Here is a 15737-nt window from a genome sequence, read left to right on the forward strand (position 1 = left end):
ATAAGTCTCCGGGTCCGGAAAAGATATTCCCTAGGACCTTGAGGGAAGTTAGTGTGGAAATAGCAGGGGCTCTGACAGAAATATTTCAAATGTCATTAGAAACGGGGATGGTGCCGGAGGATTGGCGTATTGCTCACGTGGTTCCATTGTTTAAAAAGGATTCTAAGAGTAAACCTAGCAATTATCGGCCTGTACGTTTGATATCAGTGGTGGGTAAATTGATGGAAAGTATTCTTAGAGATGGTATATATAATTATCTGGATAGACAGGGTCTGATTAGGAACAGTCAACATGGATTTGTGCGTGGAAGGTCATGTTTGACAAATCTTATTGAATTTTTGATGAGGTTACTAAGAAAGTTGACGAGGGTAAAGCGGTGGATGTTGTCTATTTGGACTTCAGTAAGGCCTTTGACAAGGTTCCACACGGAAGGTTAGTTAGGAAGGGTCAATCGTTAGGCATTAATATGGAAGTTGTAAAATGGATTCAGCAGTGGCTAGATGGGAGACGCCAGAGAGTAGTGGTGGATAACTGTGTCAGATTGGAGGACGGTGTGTAGCGGTGTTCCTCAGGGATCTGTACTGGGTCCAATATTGTTTGTCATATATATTAATGATCTGGATGATGGGGTGGTAAATTGGATTAGTAAGTATGCAGATGATACTAAGATAGGTGGCGTTGTGGATGATGAGGTAGGTTTTCAAAGCTCGCAGAGAGATTTAGGCCAGTTTGAAGAGTGGGCTGAAAGATGGCAGATGGAGTTTAATGCTGATAAATGTGAGGTGCTACATTTTGGTAGGATTAATCAAAATAGGACATACATGGTAAATGGTAGGGCATTGAAGAATGCAGTAGAACAGAGGGATCTAGGAATAATGGTGCATAGTTCCCTGAAGGTGGAATCTCATGTGGATAGGGTGGTGAAGAAAGCTTTTGGTGTGCTGGCCTTTATTAATCAGAGCATTGAGTATAGGAGTTGGGATGTAATGTTGAAATTGTATAAGGAATTGGTAAGGCCAAATTTGGAGTATTGTGTACAGTTCTGGTCACCGAATTATAGGAAAGATGTCAATAAAATTGAGAGAGTACAGAGGAGGTTTACGAAAATGTTGCCTGGGTTTCATCTCCTAAGTTACAGAGAAAGGTTGAACAAGTTAGGTCTTTATTCTTTGGCGCGTAGAAGGTTGAGGGGGGACTTGATTGAGGTGTTTAAAATTATGAGGGGGATTGATAGAGTTGACATGGATAGGCTTTTTCCATTGAGAATGGGGGAGATTCAAAAAAGAGGACGTGAGTTGAGAGTTAAAGGGCAAAAGTTTAGGGGTAACATGAGGGGAACTTCTTTAGTCAGAGAGTGGTAGCTGTGTGGAACGAGCTTCCAGCAGAAGTGGTTGAGGCTGGTTCGATGTTGTCGTTTAAAGTTAAATTGGATAGATATATGGACAGGAAAGGAATGGAGGGTTATGGGCTGAGTGCAGATCGGTGGGACTAGATGAGAGTAAGAGTTTGGCACAGACTAGAAGGGCCGAGATGGCCCATTTCCGTGCTATAATTGTTATATGGTTATACAGTTAAGTTCGCTGTTGACTTTTATAAATAGTCTTTGTGTTCATTTAGAAGAAAGGTTTCCTGAAGATGAGGTACAAGAATGGTCAGCTTTTGATTTCTCCACAATTGCAGATTGTGACTTCACATTTGGCAATGAACAAGTTAATGCCTTATGTCTAAAATATCATGATTTTCTAGCTGAAAATACTGTAATAGTTAGACAGTTTAATGATTTCAAATTTTCCATGCAAGAAAAAATTAAATCCAAACTGATTTCAAACTTTGCTCAAATGGTGGCATTTTTACTTCAAAATGAACAGTTTTGCGACCTTGCACAGTTGATGGACATTGGGGGAACCTTTCTTGTGTCTATTGCGGACTGTGAGCGAGGTTGTGGCCTAATGAATCAACTCAAAAACAAGCTGAAAAACCGTTTAGGCGAATGTTATTTGGATATGTTAATGAGAATCAAAAGCTATCAATTGGATGGAAGTTCTATTAGGTTAGATAGAGTTTACAAAGAATGGGTAAATGCCAAAGACAGGAGAGAGAAAAAAAAAACTGAGTGACTTAAATATGTATGTTATTTTGTTATTATTCTGTGCAGTTTTATGTCAAATATTTTGTAAACCTACATAAACTGTGCCATGTGTGCATTAAATGCACATATACTTTTGTCACAGGAAAAAAATTTGCACAACATAAGATTTTTGCGCACACTGACTACTAAAAATTAGAGGGAACATTGCTCTATAGTCATTCCTCTTCCCACACCCGCCCTGCTGCCTTTTGCCTGAACTCACCTGGACCAATGCCATAACTGAAAATGTAGGCAAAAATGAGGAATACGCTGCAGTACGGCAACCAGGTGAACTGATGCTAGAAAACACCAGAAAAATCACTCATTAGCATTATCCTGCACGTTACTTTGTCTCAAGTAGTTACTCATTCCATTAAAAAGTAGGAGCAGAATTTGGCTATTTGGCCCATCAACTCTGCTCTGCCTGATCATAGCTGATTTTTTTATTCCCACTCAACACCGTTCTCCTGCCTTTGCCCCATGACCTTTGACACCCTTAATAATGAAGAACATATCACTCCTATTTTAAATATACTCAATGACATGGTCTATACTGCAATTCCACAGGTTCACCACCCTCTGGCTAAAGAAATTCCTCCTCATCTCTGATTAAAAGGGACATACAGTATTTATATTCTGAGGGTGTGACCTCACTACTGGAACCATCCTTTCCACATCCACTTCTAGGCCTATCAATAGGCTTCAATTAGATTCCTCCCCCGCACCTTCTTATTCTTATAAACTCTAACTAGTATAGGTCCAAAGCCATCAAACGCTCCTCTTTCATTCCCAGGATCATTCTCGTCCACCTCCTCTGGACCCTCTCCAATGCCAGCAGGCTGGTCAAGGATTACATCTGCAGCTTGCTACCACCTACACCGGACCCCTACAATTCGCCTACTGATACAACTGACAATGCCATGGCCACAGCACTAGACACAATCCTCACTCACCTGGAGAAGAGGGATGCATACGTTAGAATGCTGTTCTTGGACTACAGTTCAGCATTCAACACCATAATTCCCCCCAGGCTCGACAGGAAGCTCAGAGTCCTTGGCCAGCACCCCACCTTGTGCAGCTGGATCCCGGACTTCCTGTTCCATCGCAGACAGGTGCTAACGATGAGCTCCCTCACCTCTGCCCCTTTGATCTTGAACAACAGAGCCCCCCAGGGTTGTGTCCTGAGCCCCCTCCTCTACTCCCTATACACCCACGACTGTGTTGCCATGCGCAGCTCCAATCTGCTGATCAAATTTGCAGATGGCACGGCACTGATGGGCCTTATTTCCAACAATGATGAGACAGCCTACAGTGGAGAAGTCAGCATCCTGACACAGTGGGACCAAGAAAACAATCTCCCCCTCAATGTCAAAAAAATGAAGGAGTTGGTTGTGGATTACCGGAAGAACAGAGACAGGCTAGCCCCTATTGACATCAATGGGACAGGCTAGCCCCCTATTGACCTTAAAGGGTATTGTAGTTTAGAGGGTGAGTAGTTTCAAATTCCTCCGCATACACATTACCGAGGATCTCACCTGGACTGTACATACCGGCTGTGTGGTGAAAAAAGCACAACAGCAACTCTCTCACCTCAGATGGTTGAAGAAGCTTGGCATGAGTCCCCAAATCCTCAGGACTTTCTAAAGGGGCATAATCCATCAAGAGCATCCTGACTGGCTGTGTCAATGCCTGGTACAGGAACTATCTGCCCTCAATCACAGACAACCCAGAGAATCTGTGGATTTGAACTTTCCTCTATTCAGGACATTTAGAGCAGGAAGTGTGCAAAAAGGGCCCAGAGGATCATCAGGAACTCCAGCTACACCAACCACGAAGTGTTTCAGCTGCTTCTGTCTGGCCAACAGTACCACAGCATTAAGGCCAGGACCAACAGGCTCCAGGACAGCTTCTTTCACCAGGCCATCAGATTTATCAATACACATTGATCTGATTATATATCTGACTGTACATACATGTATACAAAACAATTCTGTATACATTCTTAGTGTTTGGGCAACATCCTCCCACATTTCCCTTCCTTAGCAACAGGGACGTAACAATGATTTTTACTCCCTCATGTTGTGAGATGGATAAAAAAATTCTAATTCCAATAAGGGACCCAATACTGTTCACGATACTCCAAGTATGATCTTACCAGCAGCTTATAAAACCTCTACTACATCCTTGATTTTATATGATAGTCCTCTGGAAGTGAATGCTCACATAGTATTTGCCTTCCTTCATAACACACAAACTGCCAGAAGAACTCAGCAGGTCAGGCAGCATCTTTGCAAATGAACAAAACAGTTGCCATTTCAGGCCTGGAAAGGAAAGCAGAGGAAGCCAGAATGAAAAGGTGGGTCAAGGGGAAGGAGGATCGCTGAAAGGTGATAGGCGAAGCCAGGAAGCCAGGTAGGTAGATAAGAAGGGCAAAGGGCTGGAGATGAAGGAATCTGATAGAAGAGAAGAGTGGACCATGGGAGAAAAGGCACCAGGGGAGATGATAGGTAGATGAGGAGAGGTAAGGGGCCAGAAGAGTCATAGTCATACTTATTGATCCCGGGGAAAATTGGTTTTCGTTACAGTTGCACCATAAATAATTAAATAGAAATAAAACCATAAATAGTTAAATAGTAATATGTAAATTATGCCAGGAAATAATTCCAGGACCAGCCTATTGGCTCAGGGTGTCTGACCCTCCAAGGGAGGAGTTGTAAAGTTTGATGGCCACAGGCAGGAATGACTTCCTATGACGCTCTGTGTTGCATCTCGGTGGAATGAGTCTCTGGCTGAATGTACTCCTGTGCCCACCCAGTCCATTATGTAGTGGATGGGAGACATTGTCCAAGATGGCATGCAACTTGGACAGCATCCTCTTTTCAGACACCACCGTCAGAGAGTCCAGTTCCATCCCCACAACGTCACTAGCTTTACGAATGAGTTTGTTGATTCTGTTGGTGTCTGCTACCCTCAGCCTGCTGCCCCAGCACACAACAGCAAACATGATGGCCCTGGCCACCACAGACTCGTAGAACATCCTCAGCATCGTCCGGCAGATGTTGAAGGACCTCAGTCTCCTCAGGAAATAGAGACAGCTCTGACCCTTCTTGTAGACAGCCTCAATGTTCTTTGACCAGTCCAGTTTATTGTCAATTTGTATCCCCAGGTATTTGTAATCCTCCACCATGTCCACACTGACCCCCTGGATGGAAACAGGGGTCACCGGTACCTTAGCTCTGCTCAGGTCTACCACCAGCTCCTTAGTCTTTTTCACATTAAGCTGCAGATAATTCTGCTCACACCATGTGACAAAGTTTTCTACCGTGGCTCTGGGGAATGGGGAATAGAAGAGGGGAGAGGAAGGGAGTTTATGGTTGGGGTGAGCCACCTCTCCCTCTCCCTCATCAGTGTGTTCAGTTCATCTACATTAGCCGTGCCGCTGTCTTCTAGGAGCGTGTTGACCATAGTCTTAGGAGGGCGCCAAGAGTTCATCCTCCCGTGCTTGGGCTCCCATATGATGACTAGGCTGGCAGGTAGCTCGGGGTGGCGTAGACAGTGCCCTGCTAGTTGCAGTCTTCTCGCCTCGATTTTAGTGGTGAGCATCGGTAGGTCGTCATAGAGCTCAATGTTCGTCATGTGCTGTTGCCAACTCACGTCAAGAGCCATCCGGAGCATTCATTCACAGCAACCATCTAGAGACTTCCGCATAGTCTTGGTGAGTATCCACGTGGTATATGAGAATGGACTAGGCCTGAGTTGACGTAGTAGTAGTAGTAATAGTGGTGACTGGTGTCTCCGATTATCTTTATACACCTGCTGCTGTAAATGTCCTCACATCCAGAGGTGCAGGGCTGTCCGTACCACTCTCTAGTTACCAGTGATCAAGGTTGGTGCAGTTCCCATACCAGGTGGTGATACAGCCAGTCAGGATGCTCTCAATGGTGCCCCTGTAGAAGGTCTTAAGGATTTGGGAGCTCATGCCAAACTTCTTCAGTCACCTGAGGTGGAAGAGATGCTGTTGTGCTTTTTTTGCCACCAAGTCGGTGTGTAAAGTCCAGGTGAGATGTTTGGTGATGTGTATACAGAGGAACTTGAAACTACTCACCCTCTCAACTGTAGACCCATTGATGTTGATCACAGTCAGCCCTTTTGTTTTTCAGACGTTGAGGGAGAGGTTGTTATTTTGGCCCCACTGTGTCAGGATATTAACCCCTCCTCTGTAGGCTGCCTCATTACCACCAGAAATAATGTTGTGCCATCTGCAAATCTGACCAGTCCAAAGGATAAATTGTTGAGGGTGAAGATCAGTTCTGTCAGACAGGAGAGGGTGGTGGTGGAGGGCAACTGGTTGGTTCTTTTATTAAGAAAGAAGCAGTGAGCATCAAGGTCTTCCTGATGGGGGATAAAAGTGTTTAGGGACTGGGCATCTATAGTGAAAAGTAAGTGGTCAAGGCCAGAGAATTGGAAGTTAGAGAGCACGAGAAGTGTCACAACGTAGGTGGGAAGGGACTGAACCAAGGGTGATAGAATGGAGCTAAGGGGTAGCCTTTAATGAATCCTGCAATGGTCCTCCCAAATCCCTTTGCACCTTGAACTTCCGAGTTCTCTCCCCACTTAGAAAATAGTCTACACCTTCATTCCTTCTGCCAACATGCCAGGCAATACACTTTACTGCACTGTATTCCATCTGCTCATTCTCTGCCCATTCTCCTCATCTGTCCAAGTCCTTCTGCAGACTCCCTATTTCCTCAACACTACATTCCCCTTCACCTATCTTTCCATCATTCACAAAGCCATCAATTCCATCATCTAGATCATTAACATATAACATGAACACTGGAACACTATTGGTCACTAGCAGCCAACCAGAAAAGGCCCCCTATATTCCCACTCTTTGCCTCCTTCAGTCAGCCAATCTTCTATCCACACTGGTGCCTTTCCTGTAATACCATGGGCACCTATCTTGTTTCGCAGCCTCATGTACAGCACCTTGTCAAAGGAATTCTGAAAATCAAGTAAACAATATTCATTGACTCTCCTTTGTCTATTCTGCCTGTTATTTCCTTAGAGAATTCCAACAGATTCGTAAGGGAAGATATCACCTTAAGGAAACAATGCTGATTTTGGCCTATTTTATCATGTGCTTCTAAGTACCCCGAAACCTAACTCTTAATAATGGACTCCAACATCTTACCAACCATTGAAGACAGGGTAACCAGCCATATTTATCTTTTTTTTTTGCTTCTATCTGTACATATAGCAAGAGAAGGAAGATAACCAGGAAGCAGGTAGGACCTCTGAAGGATGAAGGAGGGAAGATGTGCTTGGAGGTGAAGGATGGAGGAGACCCTAAATGAGGACTTTGCATCCGTATATACCAAGGAGAGGGATGTGGAGGATAGGGAAGTTAATGTGGAGCATGCAAATTTGTAAGGACATTTTGAGAAAAAGAAGTAGTTAGTACTAGTCTCTTAAAAAACATTGAGGTGGTTAAGTCTCATGTACAGCACCTTGTCAAAGGACTTCTGAAAATCAAGTAAACAATATTCATTGACTCTCCTTTGTCTATTCTGCCTGTTACTTCCTTAGAGAATTCCAACAGATTCGTAAGGGAAGATATCACCTTAAGGAAACATGATGGGATATACCTCAAGTTATTAACGAGATAGGAGGAAGAACCAAGATCTTCCAAGGGCCCAGAGATCTGGAAAATAGTTGATGGTATTCCATTATTCAAGAAGGAAAATAGGGATAATCCTAGAAATTAGTGATCAGTGAATCTCAGGTTTGTGGGGACAGGTTTTTGGAGACAATTCCTAGGATTAAGATTTGAGTATTTGGGAAACTATGGCCTAATTAGGGACAGAAGGCAGGGCTTTGTGCAGGGAAAGTGATATCTTACTAACTTGATTAAGTTTTTGGAAGAGGTTACAAAGATGATTGATGAAGGTAGAACTGTGAATGTTGTCTATATAGATTTTAGTAAAGCAGTTAACAAGGTACCACATGGGAGGCTCATCCAGAAGATTAAGATGCACAGGCTCCACAGTAAATGAACGCCTTCTCAGTCCTAACTGATTCTACTTCCACCAATTTCTCAAGGGCAATTAGGGGTGGGCAATAGAATGCTTTCTCAGCTTGCAAAGCCCACACCTTTGAAAGCAGATCATTACTGCTCCAGCTGAAAGCAATTACTTTATTCAGGGTAAAAAATAAATTTATGCTCATAGTCATTGAAACATTGTACATGAAACCAGGTTCCTCTACTTACTCTGCCAAACTCATCATGACTCTTCTATCCCCAGTAAATCATGTCACAACTTCTTTGCTCTCAACTGAATAATGATCGCTTTTTGATTAGGATCTTATAGCATGCCACCATCAAGAAGGAGATAACAGGAGCCTGAAGATGCACACTCAATGTTTTAGGGACAGCTTCATCCCCTCCACCAATAGATTTCTGAATGGACTATGAGACCATGTACACTATCTCAGTATTTTTCTTCTCTCTTTTTGCTCTAATTATTTAATTCAAGTACTTTTGTATATATTTCTAATTGTAATTTACCAGTTTTATTATGTATTGCAATGTACAGCTGTTGCAAAACAGCATATTTCACAACATATACCAGTGATATTAAACCTGATTTTGATTCCGAGATCATTCAACCCTAGCAAGTAATTTCTGCACCCTCTCAGATTCTTCCTGAAGGGTGCGGATTCAATGCTCTAGCTATGGTCTAATCAATGTTTTGTGTCAACACAACTTCTCTACTTTCGTACCTTTGAATATTGATTTCTCTAACCTGATAATTTCTCCTCCTCCCTTTCCTTTGTTTCCCATTCCCTTCTTACCCCTTCTCTTCTCCTCACCTGCTTATTATCACCTCTCTCTGGAGCTCCCCCTTCCTTCCTTACTCCATGATCCACTGTCTTCTCTTTTCAGATTCCATCTTCTTCAGCCCTTTACCTTTTCCACCTATCACCACCTCCCAGCTGCTCACTTGACCCCTCCCTGCCCCCGCCCACCAACCTTACCCCTCAACCAGCTTCACCTATCATTTGTCAACGTGTACTCCTTCCCCTCCTCCCTACCTCTTATTCTGGCTTCTTCCCCCTTTCTTTGCAGTCCTAATGAAGAGTCTCAGTTGAAAATGTTGACTGCTTATTCCCCTGCATGGACCTGCTGAGTTCCTCCAGTACTTAGTGTGCATTGGTCTACTATTGTACTCAGTGGTTGGATATCTAGAGGTCACAAGTATCAAATACAAGGGAAAAGAACTTCTGATCCTACATGCTTTACTTACCACTTTCCGTACTGTTTGCTATTTTTAAAGACTTACTTTTGATACACTCTTGTCCCTCTGCTTCAAGTGACATCAAGAACCGTGGTCACTTGCACCACATTTCTTCCCCATTCGGTCTAAACAACTGTACCTCTTGACCGTGTCTGCATTGAGTTGCTGCCACATGATTGGCTATTTCTTGCATTAAGAAAGCCGGTGTACCTAATAAAGTGGCCACTGAGTGTAGATTTATTCTGAACATTAATTTGGCCAAAATTCACACTTCTCCATGAAACTCCATCTGCTGTTGGTCTGCTCACTGCCAGCTTCTCTGTGCCTTCTTGTACTTTGTTACTATCCTCCACACTTCTAAGTGAATGCTCATCCTCACTTACCTTGCTAAGTTATGTTGAAGCCACTAATGTATATCTAAAAAACTCTGGTCCAAGCACTGAGCCCTGGGGATCACCAGGGTTTACCACCCAAATGCAGCTCTAAGCCATATCTAATTAGGGTAAATGGTTAAAAAAGAGATTTGAAGTAGAGACCAGCAGACATATTTGCAGTAGCCCCTCATTACTGAATCATAAAACCATAAGACCCTGTCCATAAGATACAAGAGCAGAATTAGATAATTCACCCATTGAGTCTGCTCCACCATTCAAATCTGGTTGATTTATTATCCCCCTTAATCCCATTCTCCAGCCTTCTCCCTATATCCTTTGATATCCTTTCTAATCAAGAACCTATCAACTTTCACTTTAAATATACCCAATGACTTGCCTCCACAGCTGTCTGTGGCAATGAATTCCACAGATTCACCACCCTCTGGCTAAAGTAATTCCTCATTTCTGTTCTAAAGGGACATTCTTGTATTCTAAACACAAAATAATCTACAGATGCTGGGGTCAAAGCAACATTCACAACACACTGGAGGAACTCAGCAGGTCGGGCAGCATCCGTGGAAAAGATCAGTCAACGTTTTGGACCGGAACCCTTCTTCAGGACTGAAGAGGGAAGGGGCAGAGGCCCTATAAAGAAGGTGGGGGGAGGGTGGGAAGGAGAAGGCTGGTAGGTTCCAGGTGAAAAACCAGTAAGGGGAAAGATAAAGGAGTGGGGGAGGGGAAGCAGGAAAGGAATAGGGGAAAACACAATGGGTAGTAGAAGGAGGTAGAACCATGAGGGAGGTGATAGGCAGATGGGGGAGGGGGCAGAGTCCCTATTCCTTCTTCACCTTTCCCATCACCTCCCTGCTTCCCCTCCCCCACCCCTTTATCTTTGCCCTTACTGGTTTTTCACCTGGAACCTACCAGCCTTCTCCTACCCACCCTCCCCCCACCTTCTTTATAGGGCCTCTGCCCCTTCCTTCTACAGTCCTGACGAAGGATTCCAGCCCGAAACATCAACCGATCTTTTCCACGAATGCTGACCGACCTGGTGAGTTCCTCCATTCTTGTATTCTGTGGTTGCACCCTCTGGTCCCACAATAGGAAATATCCTCTCCATGTCCCCTCTTATGTAGGCCAGAGATTCCCAACCTTTTTTATGCCATGGGCCACTACCATTAACTAGGTTGGGAACACCTGATCTAGACTTTTCAATATTCAATAGGTTTCAATGAGTTCCTGCCCCCAATTCTTCTAAACTCCGGTGAGTACAGGCTCAGACTCATAAAGTGTTCGTCATACATTAACCTTTCACTCCTGGGATCATTCTCACGAACCTGCTCTGGACCCTCTCCAATGCCAGCACATCTTCAGGGGACCCAAAACTGCTCACTACACTTCAATGCCTTATAGAGCCTCAGCATTATCCTTGCTTTTATAGTCTAGTCCTCTTGAAATGAATGCAAACACTGCACATCCCTTCCTCAGCACTGATTCAACTTGCAGGCTTACCTTCGGGCATTCCTGCATGGGGACTCACAAATCCCTTTGGACCTCTGACTTCTCAATGGTGAGAAACGACATTGAATAAAATAACTTGGGAATGTGTGTGGACAAATAATTACAAGTGACAGGGAATACTGAGAAAATGGAGAAAAGGCAAACACAGTTCCGAGCTGTATCAACAGCAGCATCCATCAAGGAGAGCACCCCCCCCCCACCGCCCATCCTGTCCCCCTCTTATCGCTACAACTGTTGGACAAGAGGTACGGGAGACTTAGGTCCCATATCACCAGATTTAGGAACAGTTATTACTCTATATCATCACTCTCCACAACTCTGAACATCACTCTCCACAACTTACAGCCTCAGTTTCAAAGACTGACGTTCTTGTATTATTTACTTTATTTGCATTATTTATCTTCTTTTGCACATTGTTTATCATTCTTTATGTATAGTTTTTCATAAATTCTATGGAATTTATTTTTCCTGTGAACACCTGCAAGAAAATGAATCTCAAGGTAGTATATTCTGACATATATGTACTTTGATAATAAATTTACTTTGATTTTGACAGAACGTTGAACACCACAGTTCAGTACAGGCCCTTTAGCCCACAATGTTGTGCCATCTTTACAATCAACTCTAAGATCAATCTAATCCATCCAACCTGGGGTCCATGGACCCCTTGCTTAAAGCTTTGGTCCATGACATAAAAAAGGTTGGAAATCCCTGATGCAACATTTCCTTCCTGCACATCCCTCTGTTTTCTATGATCAGTGCGCCTACTGGTCCACCTACAACTGAAGAAAGTGGTCACACTGTAAGAAGGATGTTAGAAAAGGCTGGGGGAATGCAGCAACACTTGTGGAGGGAAACCAACCAGTTAACATTTCCGTTTGCCATTGTGTGTGTTGCTCTAGACTTCCAGCATTAGCAGTTTCATGCCTTCTTACAGGAGCGTGTACTAGGATGAGGATCAACACGTTGATGTTGAGTGGAGGCTTGTGTGCTTCAACTCAGGACCACTCATGTTGGAACGATTGCGGATGAGATGCCAGGTGAAGATTAATCCACACCCGGCTCTCGTGCCTGCCTCGCCAGGACCACACTTCATGAATCAAGCCAACTTTTGACAAAAAACAATTAGAAGTGAAGAGAAAAACACCTGCCATATGAAACAACAAAACTAGGATGAGAAGCTATGGTTACATGAATAAATTGGAGAGGATGGGAGGTTGAGGTGAGATCTAATGGAAGGATATAGAATGATGAGGGGTCTGGAGGGGGGAAAGGGGGAGCCTGTCCCATTCATCAGAGCTAGAAAGGGGAGTGAGTGACAGGTGGGAATTTTTTTTTCTGCAGGGTGTGACTGGACTCCGCTGGAGGATGTGTTCCAGTTTGGTCTTCAGGAAGGAACTGGATAAATCGATGGTGTAGAAAATTTGCAAGACCATTAGTTGTTCTGATAAAGATGTGAAAATGGACCAAATGTCCTCACTGTGATCTCTACCCATTCTGTGTTCTCTGATTGCACACTCACCTGCAGAGGCAGAGCGACACACAGGAGAGCTGCCCACAGTGTCATTAAACCATATCCTTTCCACAACAAGGCCTTTCTCCCATCTCGCTCAATGAACAACCCCTGTGCAAAACAAAAGGATTTCAACAGCTTTAGTGGAAGGAGAGCGCTGGAGCGGAGAGTGTGAAGCCCATCCTCCATATCTCCCTGTTCCACCCCGTCTCCCAATGCCCAGCACTTACACTGACCACTGACGTGAGCAGCAGTGTGGCCCCTGCCCCCACCACCACATATGGTATCGTCCAGTCAGGAATTCCAGCTTCCTGGAATACCTCGGAGGAATAGAAATAGATCTAAGGGGCAAAAAAAAACAAGTCAACCTTAGTGTTGAGATTTCCACTTCACAGAGGCAACACAAACATAATCACAGAGACAACAGACACCCCGTCACAGGGACAACGCACCCTTGGCAATTCTCATCTTATCCCTGGCCTGGTGCATCTGCATTTACTGGCAGTTTTACTCCACCTGTCACCACGTTTCTGTCAGTGTGTTTACTCTGCATGTTTACTCCACGTGTCACCACGTTTCTGTCGGTGTGTGTGTTTACTCCACGTGTCATCACGTTTCTGTCGGTCTGCATGTCACCACGTTTCTGTCAGTGTGCGTGTTTACTCCATGTGTCACATTTCTGTCAGTCTGCATGTCGCCACGTTTCTGTCGGTCTGCGTGTTTACTCCACGTGTCATCACGTTTCTGTCGGTCTGCATGTCACCACGTTTCTGTCAGTGTGCGTGTTTACTCCATGTGTCACATTTCTGTCAGTCTGCATGTCGCCACGTTTCTGTCGGTCTGCGTGTTTACTCCACGTGTCATCACGTTTCTGTCGGTCTGCATGTCACCACGTTTCTGTCAGTGTGCGTGTTTACTCCATGTGTCACATTTCTGTCAGTCTGCATGTCGCCACGTTTCTGTCGGTCTGCGTGTTTACTCCACGTGTCATCACGTTTCTGTCGGTCTGCATGTCACCACGTTTCTGTCGGTGTGCGTGTTTACTCCACGTGTCATCACGTTTCTGTCAGTGTGTGTGTTTACTCCACCTGTCATCACGTTTCTGTCGGTCTGCGTGTCGCCATGTTTCTGTCAGTCTGCGTTTACTCCGCGTATCACGTTTCTGTCGTGTGCGTTCACTCTGTGTGTCCCCACACTTCTGCCATGTGCATGTTTACTCCGCGTGTCGCCACGTTTCTGTCGGTCTGCGTTTACTCTGCGTGTCACCACGTTTCTGCCGTGTGCGTGTTTACCCTGCGTGTCGCCACGTTTCTGCCGTGTGCGTGTTTACCCTGCGTGTCGCCACGTTTCTGCCGTGTGCGTGTTTACCCTGCGTGTCGCCACGTTTCTGCCGTGTGCGTGTTTACTCTGCGTGTCACCACGTTTCTGTCGTGTGCGTGTTTACTCCGTGTCGGCACGTTTCTGTCAGTGTGCATGCAAGCATTTCTGCCTGGGTGTTTATTTCTGTCTGTATTCTTTTCTGCAGTGTGTACCAATGTGAGTTTGTGCCCGCTGTGCCCCTGCATTGAATTAAACACAATTAAAGGTGTCTCCTACTCACTGCATTGATACCACACAGCTGCATGGCGACAGTCAGCATGATATTGGTGATCAGTTGCCACCGCACTGAGCGGTCTTGGAACAGCTCACAGGCCGTCTTTGCTCGCTCGCCTTTTGATGCGGCTTGTTCCGCCTCCATGTCTTGAACTTCCTCAAAGAAATCTCCCTGACCCCAGAGTCTGCGGAGAGCTGCAGGGCACGGAACAAGTGCAGGTGGTTAGGTGGAGGTAAGGCTGCAACAGAAGCCCACTTCTCCTCACTTTATAAATAGAGACACGCTGCCCCTGAGATCAGAGTGGGGAGAGTAGGTTCCGAGTGATTTTGGCAGTGGGATCGGTAATCAGCTACATCTCTGTTCTCCATCTCTGGCCTTTTTGCCTCTGCTGTGACTGTCCTGAACTCTAAAGTTTCCACTCATACCTTGCGGCCTCCCTAACTCTTCCTTCCCCCTTGAAGGCACTCCTTAAAACCCACCTTTGGTCAACTACCCTAATATCTCCTTACATGTCTTGGTGTCAATTAGTGTCTGATTATGCTCTTGTGAAGTGCCTTGGCTCCTCAACAAGGGTTGTTGCAGAACCAGGAGGGGCACTGATTATACAACGCAATGCAACTATTCACGGGTTTCTAAAAAAAAAAAGAGCAAATGGCTTGGTTCAGAGCGGACCAACCTTGACCGAATTTTACTCTCTGGTCCTGTGCGTGTCTTGAGGTCGCTGGGTGGTTATAGCACCCAATCCGTTACTGTAACGTCAACATCGTTGTGAAGAGCTACACCCCAAAGGAAGAACAACCTCACCGCTTCCACTCACCGTCCACACACAAGTCCTTGTCACCCCTGTCAATCAGCAAGTATCTGGGGCTCTCTGGGAACCAGGGCAGGAGGACGAGCTGGATGAGGGCAGGGAGACCGCTGAAGGCCAACAACAAGGGCCAGGCACTCTCTGTTCCCAAAATCTCCCTGGAGGAAAGATAAATGTCAGATCGCAGTCATAACAGCCATCAATGGGAGCCCAGCTATCTAATCAGAACTACTGGAATGTCAGAATCAGCTTTAGTACCACCAGAACGTGTTGTTTTGAAGCAACAGTACATTGTAATACATTATAAAAACTATAAATTACAATATATATTTAAAGAATAATGCATAGTGCAAAAAAGAGGGAAAATAGTGAGGAGGCGTTGATGGGTTCATTGTCCATTCAAAAGTCAGATGGTGGAAGAGAAGAAACTGACACTGAAACATTGAATGTGAGTCTTCAGGCTCCGATACCTCCTCCTCAATGGAGAAGGGAGGGTGTCCT

General features: G+C 44.8%; 1 protein-coding gene across 1 annotated transcript in view; it reads right to left on the reverse strand.

The window, feature by feature from the left end:
• The window catches only part of LOC134337032 (solute carrier family 2, facilitated glucose transporter member 11-like), a 52872-nt gene that overhangs the window by 8581 nt on the left and 28554 nt on the right, over positions 1-15737 (reverse strand). The window contains exons 6-10 of the mRNA XM_063031798.1: positions 15246-15394; positions 14435-14622; positions 13065-13175; positions 12844-12945; positions 2352-2427 (exon numbers count right to left, since the gene is read on the reverse strand). Coding sequence (XP_062887868.1) covers positions 2352-2427; positions 12844-12945; positions 13065-13175; positions 14435-14622; positions 15246-15394 — 626 coding nt within the window. The remainder of the gene's footprint in view (positions 1-2351; positions 2428-12843; positions 12946-13064; positions 13176-14434; positions 14623-15245; positions 15395-15737) is intronic.

Source organism: Mobula hypostoma, chromosome 23, assembly GCF_963921235.1.
Source record: "Mobula hypostoma chromosome 23, sMobHyp1.1, whole genome shotgun sequence".
Classification (NCBI taxonomy): domain Eukaryota; kingdom Metazoa; phylum Chordata; class Chondrichthyes; order Myliobatiformes; family Myliobatidae; genus Mobula; species Mobula hypostoma.